The sequence below is a fragment of a genome, unplaced genomic scaffold, assembly GCF_019419815.1.
Source record: "Pyrus x bretschneideri cultivar Hongxiangsu unplaced genomic scaffold, Pyrus_bretschneideri_v1 Contig37, whole genome shotgun sequence".
NCBI lineage: Eukaryota > Viridiplantae > Streptophyta > Magnoliopsida > Rosales > Rosaceae > Pyrus > Pyrus x bretschneideri.
The window spans coordinates 945,575-953,782 of NW_025999690.1; the positions used below are offsets into that span (position 1 = coordinate 945,575).

An 8,208-nucleotide genomic window follows, 5' to 3' on the forward strand; every position below is an offset into this window, starting at 1 on the left:
AATGCACAAACAAAAAAAGATACACATCCTAAAGTTTCACTCTCCATTGCTGCACCTCTCACAGAAAATAGTTCACAACACACCTATATTTATGTAAATTTTCCTTCTCCAAAATTTCAAGTAACCCACGTCGTTCATACTTTGGATCCCACGATGTGCTTTACCTTTCAATTCTAAAGCCCTTCTTTCCCTCCCTTCATATGTCACACTCGGCTCTCTCCCTCTCTCCTCTCCCCACTCTATTAACTACCTACAGAAGACTGAGAAAGACTAAACAAAAGAACTATAAATTAGACCCAATCCAAATCAGTCCTCTAGGGTTTCCTCCCCAACACACAAACAAAAAAGCCAGACAAAAACCCTAGCTCCCTCTCTCTCCCTCTCCCTCTCTACCACATTGATCTTCCAATTGATCTGATCCAATCCAATAAAGAAAAAATTTACAAAGGTAAGCTCTCCGACAGCTGTCAATTTCTCTGTCTTTCTCTCTCATTCGATCTCTACCCTTTTGAATAATCGTCGGATTCTGGAATTCCAGAGCTGCCTTTGTGAAAAACCCGGATAGGAAATCCGTATTTTTGCTTAGAAAACACCTATTCGGAGCATAAAGTTTGAAATTTTGAGAAAAAAATTAATTGGATTTTGGACCTGAGGGTTTTTGGGTCCATGGATGATCTCGAAAAAGCAGTACTTATATTGTTTGATGAGTCGGGCACCGTTGATTCTGAGCTGAAACAGAAGGCAAAAGATTACTGTGATAAAATTAAGGAACAACAGGCGATATGTAGTGTCTGTATTGAGAGGTTGTGCTTTTCGAATTTAGTTCAAGTTCAGTTTTGGTGCTTACAGGCTCTACATGAGGTTATTAGAGTCCGGTACTCGTCGATGAGTGTAGATGAGAAGCTTTTTATCAGGAAATCGGTGTTCTCGATTGCATGTCTTGGTGGGTTTGATGATAAGAGTACTGTTAGGGTTTTAGAAGGTCCTGCATTTATAAAGAATAAACTTGCTCAGGTTTTGGTGACTGTGATTTACCATGAGTACCCATTGATTTGGTCGTCGGTGTTTGTTGATTTTTTGTCACAACTGAATAAAGGGGCAGTGTTGATTGATATGTTCTGCCGGGTTTTGAATGCTTTGGATGAGGAAGTGATTAATTTGGACTACCCTCGGACACCAGAGGAACTATCAGTGGCAGCGGGGATTAAGGATGCTATGAGGCAGCAGTGTGTAGCACAAATAGTTAGAGCCTGGTACGAGATTGTGTCTATGTATAGGAAGTCTGATGAAGAGCTTTGTACTAGTGTATTAGAATCAATGAGGAGGTTTATCTCTTGGATTGATATTGGATTAATTGTGAATGATGCCTTTATCCCGTTATTGTTTGAGTTGGTTTTGGTTGATGGGCTCTCCGAACAACTCCGTAGTGCTGCAGCTGGATGTTTGTCAGCAGTAGTATCGAAAAGGATGGATCCACAGGCAAAACTACCTGCTTTTGCAAAGTCTTCAAATGCATCGAGTTTTTGGACTAGTAGCTCAGGATCGTGACTCAGAGTTGGTATCTAGTGTAGCTGCATTACTTACTGGGTATGCGGTTGAGGTTCTTGAGTGCTTTAAACGGTTGAATTCTGAGGATGCCAAGGGTATTTCAATGGAGCTCTTGAATGAAGTTTTGCCCTCTGTATTTTATGTTATGCAGAACTGTGAGTTGGACTCGGCATTTAGCATTGTGCAATTTCTTTCAGGTTATGTTGGCACAATGAAGACTCTTTCCCCATTGAGGGAAACACAGCTGGGTCATGTAGGTCATATTTTGGAAGTGATCCGTTCACAGATCCGCTATGATCCTATGTACCGTGAAAATCTAGATATATTGGATAAAATTGGAAAAGAGGAGGAAGATAGGATGGTGGAGTTTAGAAAAGATTTGTTTATGCTGCTGCGTAATGTAGGTCGTGTAGCACCTGATATCACTCAGATATTTATTAGAAACTCATTGGCTACTGCTGTTGGATCATCCTTAGACTGGAATGTTGAAGAGGTGGAAGATGCACTTTCTCTTTTCTATGCATTTGGTGAGTCAATAAATGGTGAGGCAATTAGAACTGGGAGTGGTCTATTGGGTGAATTGGTACCGATGCTTTTATCTACAAGGTTCCTTTGCCATTCAAATAGGCTAGTTGCACTTGTGTATCTAGAGACAGTAATGAGATACATGAAGTTTGTTCAGGAGAATACCCAATATATTCACTTGGTTTTGGCTGCCTTTCTTGATGAAAGGGGTATACACCATCCAAACGTCAATGTGAGTAGAAGGGCAAGTTATCTGTTTATGAGGGTTGTGAAATTGCTGAGAGTGAAGCTTGTGCCTTTCATAGAAAATATTTTGCAGGTATGATACGAACCATCGTACCCCAACTGCTTTCCTATATATCCACTTACATATATTTCAGTTCTTCCACACTTGATTAATTTGCGTTCACTTTGTCTTTTTATCTCCGTTGAATAGCTTCCCTAAATTTACCATAAATTAATCCAAATGGATCTTATCAGAATTTACAAGATTCAGTTGCTGGGTTTACAAGAATGGATTATACATCAAAAGAGCTTTCAGGATCTGAAGATGGTAGTCACATTTTTGAGGTATTGACTTATATTTTTTTGACATCTGTCAAATCTTTATGTGTGTGCATCAGTATTTATGAAATGGAAGGAAGTATTCTCACTCAGTAAAAATTAAAAACTGTGGGTGTTCTGTTCCTGTTCTAATGTGTATTTGGTCTCTTCGCAGGCAATTGGTTTATTGATTGGCATGGAAGATGTACCACCAGCAAAGCAGTCTGATTATCTCTCTTCACTTCTCACATCCTCTTCGTCAACAGGTTGTTGAATTTGCACGTATAATATAAATTACATAATTGCATGGAAGTCACTCCCCCTCCTTAACACCTTCAAAATATTTTGTAATAACTCAAAAGGAAGAACGGAGTTAAAATGTGAACTAAGCAATTGTCATGGTCTTCCTACCATCTAGGTTGAAGCATTGCTCATGAATGCCAAAGTACTGACTCCAGAAGAGGCACCTCAAAAATTTGCTAATATTAAGCAGATAATCGTGGCGATTAATTCTCTCAGCAAGGTTCTTCAACATCCTCTAACTCTCTAGCTAATGTGTTTCTTGTCCAATTTTTTTTTGTATTAAATAGCGTATGTGTCTAAAAAAGTTATAAAACTCTTGACCAATTCGCTTACAATGTTTGGTAAAATTAAAAGAGAGGAGTTCTAATGTTGTAAAGGTTTTCTTTTTGGTCGAAGTTTTTTGTTTGGTTGAATATGTTGTAGCTTATAATAAAAGTACAAAATTCATCAGCCTTTCCGCCCTGTCTTTCATCTTTAAATTTAGTAAGCACTTTATGTTTCAGAAAATTAACTACTGAAATTCATGTGCCACCCAGGGCTTCAGCGAGCGTCTTGTGACTGCTAGTCGCCCTGCACTTGGTCTCATGTTCATGCAGGTTAGCATCTATATCATTTTTTGTGTTCACCTTCCTTACATGGTTAGTTTAGTTTTTCTGAATGCTTTTTTTCCTCTGGATTAGAATCGTGGATTGGGGGCTTTTTGAGTTTGTTGTGAATAAGAGTTTCCAGACCTTGGGTTTTCCCTTATTTGATGAACTTAATAATCAGCAATCCTAGGCTTTCTGATACTCAGATTCAGCTTATAAATGATGACATTTGATATTACATTCCTTTTAGTAAAGCCTTCTAATTAGTGATTATATTATTTCATGTTTTAACAATGTGTGTTTTTTCCCCTTGTTATCCAGACATTAGATGTTCTTCTTCAAGTACTCGTGGTGTTTCCTAATGTAGAGACTTTGCGCAGTAAGGTAAGAAGCATACTGTGCGGGATACCAGATGTGCTTTGATTTGGTATTTTATCATCTGCACTTTTAACCTGATGCTAATATATGTTTTGTCCAGGTAACATCATTTGTACACCGCATGGTGGACACTCTAGGAGCATCTGTTTTTCCTTACCTCCCAAAGGCACTGGAGCACTTGCTTGTGGATAGTGAGGTAGAAAGCAGTATAACTGAATTCTTTACTTTTGAGTTTTTTTGTCAGATCTAACTTTGACAAAATGATTTTTCTGGTAATAAATAGAGAGAATATTCGCCAGCTACTAGTCACCAAGATATAAAATTAGAAAATAGTAGTTCTGCTCAACAAAAATTTATTTTGCACCAGCTGTCTTTCCCCTTTTTTTGTCGCTAACCTGATTTGGTTATGGATTCAATTTCATGCAGCCAAAGGAATTGGTTGGTTTGCTTCTATTGCTCAATCAACTGATATGCAAGTTCAACATATTATTCCGTGACATACTGGATGAAGTATTTCCTGCTATAACTAGTAGGATATTAAATATTATTCCGGTAGACACACTCCCTTCAGGACCTGGATCCAATACTGAGGTATGATTCACTGTTTATTAGTGTTTGTAATTCATGACTAACTCTTAATTCTTTTTCAGCATTAAATTAGCTGTTCTTGTACCAAGTATATCTCTCATAAATTGAGTTTTATGATAACAGTGAATATGCATGTTTTTGCAAGTCTTATCCGTTTATTTCATGAATGAATTATACAAAAAATTTATTACTCAAATGAGTATTTTAGTGTCTTTCCCTCCCCTTTCCCTCTTTTATAAGCCACGTGGGTGTTTATGTGTTTTCGTTTCCTTAATATTTGGTTTTCATTTTTTGACGGGGGATAGAAGAGAAAAATAGGGAAAAGAAGACACCAACGTAGGCAATTTAAATTCTCTAGCATTGAATTAAATGTCAGTGTTGATTTAAAATGATCATATTTATAATATTCTCCAATTCCTCTTAATTCTTTTCCTATCTTGGTAGCAATGGGTTTGATTATGTGTGCTTCATTTTTATTGCTGTGAAAGCTTCTGTGGATCTAATTCTACTTTAGTGCGTCATTTTGAATATTACTTGAACAATATTGAAAGTTTATTTGAGTTCGAATCTCAAGTCTGGAACTTTAATACTCTTCATTGTCCTTGCAGGAAAATCGGGAATTGCAAGAACTTCAGCGAACATTATATACGTTTCTTCACGTGATAACTACACATGATCTATCTTCTGTATTCCTATCCCCCAAGAGTAAGAGCTACTTACAACCAATTATGCAGTTGCTGTTGTTCACATCTTGTAAGCACAAGGATATTCTTGTAAGAAAGGTATGTGTACTTGGTTTACCTTTGTAAGTATGGTTTTTATTCATTCTAATTACTCTGCATAAGGATTAATGTCTAGTATAATATTTTTTTAACTCAGGCATGCGTACAGATATTTATTAGGCTGATTAAGGATTGGTGCGCGATGCCTAATGGTGAAGAAAAGGTATGAGCTAACCTTTATTCTTGCCTCCTATTCGATAATGTTGAAACATATTTCTTCTCATCTTAAAATGGTGTCCTTGCTTTCAGGTACCTGGTTTCCAGAGTTTTATAATAGAGACCTTTGCTACGAACTGTTGTTTGTACAGCCTGCTCGACACCTCTTTCGAATTTCGTGATGCAAATACTGTAAGATTTGAATTTCTAATCTTTTTGATATTTTTATTGATAGTTTACCTTCTCATACCATAGAGTATATACACCATAAAACAAATAGTAGACTTGGTTGCTGACTAGAAAACAGATCTGAAGACAGGGATTTTCTGCTTAAATAGTGTTTACTTGTCTGAGAAGTTCTTTATTTGAAATGAAAAATTATAGCTTAATGAAATTATCATTCGATTGATTTTTGCATACATCATGTATGGTAAAAGGAGATTTGATTTTGGAAAAGTTCTGGAATCCATTTACGTGGTTGTTGAGAGGTTGAGTTAAAAGTGTGGTAGAATAGGTAATAAGAGCCATTAACTAGAGTTAAGCTACAATTGAAAGGATTATTTTACACTTTCTTCTGCAAGGGCCAAGGTCTGGATAGTACGTTGGCACTTGGTTTGTGGTGTGTGTTCTTATAAATAGGAAGAAGCTGAAATCTGTTACATAACTGTTGCGTTAAATCTGTATTTGGCTGATCTCTAATGTCCGTCTCTAACTTTTCTTATTTACATAGGTTTAATATCTTTTAAAACAAGTGCCATTTATATAGGTTTAATATCTTTTAAAACAAGTGCCATTTAGCAACTGTATTAGGTATTCTTAGAAATAAGAAGAAGCTGACTTCTGTATTTGGCCGATATATATCAGTCTATGACTTCCTTATTTACAACTCTTAAAACAAGTGCCATTTAAGCAATTAGGTATCCTAAGAAGTTGGAAGTTTTGCATGCAAGAAAAAAAATAATTTTTTGTTTGTTTCCATTCTATGTTAAGGGAAATTGCTCATAAACATTGCTCAATAAAGTACAATTGAAGTGCGCAATGAATTTCCTGTATGGAGGAGTGTTGTGTTTTGGGTCCGTATAATTTGTATTTCCTATTATCGTTTGTTGCAGATGTTGAATTTGTTTTGTTTTGTTTTACTTATTTTACCTATCTAGCAGCATTATATTGTTTTGAGAAATTGTGTTGGGATTTTCTATTGATGTTTGTAACGGGTCTTCATACTTTACCTTGAAAGTTCCTATTTTTATCTTTGGCAGCTCGTTTTGTTTGGAGAAATTGTACTGGCTCAGAAGGTTATGTTTGAAAAGTTTGGCAATGATTTTCTAGCTCATTTTGTCTCAAAGGGTTTTCCAGCAGCACATTGCCCCCAAGATTTGGCTGAGAAATATTGCCAGCAGCTGCAGGTATCAAAAAAGTCATCGTACGTTATTTTGAATCATGAGTTTTGGTTCTCTTTTTATTATTTTGTTTTTGCATGGCTGCGTATTCCACTTTTAACACCGGCTAAGATGTCTAGACGTGCAAAAGATATCTGAGAACGAAAAGAGACCCCCCTCCCTCTCTTCTGATCAGGAAAACTGGGCTATAGCCAACGTTGGTGATGAATGGATGGAAATTACATGTACTTGAAAACCAAAATTAGTTAATTAAGGCATATACCAATCCTCGAATAAGTATGGAATTGCCAATGGTTGAGCTACTTTATATACTGTTGTAATCTCCTAGCTTAGGATTAGTCTAGGCTTCTAAAGAATTGGTGAATTGACTTGTCTCTTGATCACCAAATGGCTGGAGTTAATTCTGGTGGATTTAGGAATAGTTTACGGAATGTTCGTTAAACTAGATTTGCTTGAAGAAGAAAGCAGAACTGAATATTTAGTAGAGCAGTACTGATAATTCATTGCACATTTTGTTCTTCAGGGTAGTGATATAAAGGCATTGAAGTCATTCTACCAGTCACTTATTGAAAGTTTGAGACATCAGCAGAATGGGAGCCTTGTTGTCAGATAGCATCGTCAGTCACCGAATGACATTATCTCGTGTCAGAATGTTCCCTGTTTTTGTTGTGTCACAATTCTGGCAATGCATTTTTGTTCACCCAAGGTAGTATAGCTGACTAGTTGTATATATTTTGGTTTGAAATATTGTATCTTCATGTATGTCTTCTATAACGCACTTACTCTGGTAAACATTTCAGGTTCTTTCTGTATATAGCTTTTGTGCGGCTATGTTATGAGAAGGTATAGATTCTTCGTATTAGTTTAAACGGAATATGATAACTAAATGTATCTGAATGACTTGTGAAGCTGCTCATTTGTTCTCTCTCTCTCTCTTTTTTTTTTTTTCCCGTCCGATTGTTGTGCTGCAGTTGTATATTTACGGAGGGAGTTCTGCTCATTGTATAAGAAGTTGAGTTACTTCATGGAGCTGCTTAGTCTGAGATCAAGTGCCTTGTGTTTCGATATTCTTTTTATGGTTTTTCCAATCTTTGATTCATCCAAGTTTTTATGCTTCTTTAGTCATACTTTACTATTTGAAGCTCAAGAAGTTTAGATTTGTTTGTATACCCTTTTAAAGTCAGTTGACACAAAAAAAGAAGAGAAGGAAAAAGAAAGGATGAATCCCTCTGATGGTTTCATTGTCAAGTCCATGTTGAAATTCGTTTCTTGTACTTTTAATTCCGAAAATCTGCTCTTATGTTTAGTCACTTAACTATCGCTTACCTTCCATTCCGAAAATATACTGTATTTTTTAATAAAACAATAAAGAGTACGAAGTATTTTTACTTTTTGGTC

The 8,208-nt window shown here is 36.3% G+C and overlaps 1 protein-coding gene across 1 annotated transcript; it reads left to right on the top strand.

Annotated features, from left to right (window-relative positions):
* Window positions 1-207: 207 nt before the first annotated feature.
* On the top strand, window positions 208-8,208 carry LOC125468315 (exportin-T-like). Its single transcript, XM_048563918.1, is given in 17 exon segments — window positions 208-1,491; window positions 1,493-2,392; window positions 2,554-2,643; window positions 2,792-2,866; window positions 2,868-2,882; window positions 3,035-3,139; window positions 3,456-3,515; window positions 3,828-3,890; window positions 3,985-4,080; window positions 4,311-4,475; window positions 5,081-5,254; window positions 5,352-5,417; window positions 5,504-5,602; window positions 6,670-6,816; window positions 7,334-7,516; window positions 7,611-7,653; window positions 7,782-8,208. Coding segments are annotated over 15 exon segments (2,970 nt in total). The 5' UTR covers window positions 208-666; the 3' UTR covers window positions 7,424-7,516; window positions 7,611-7,653; window positions 7,782-8,208.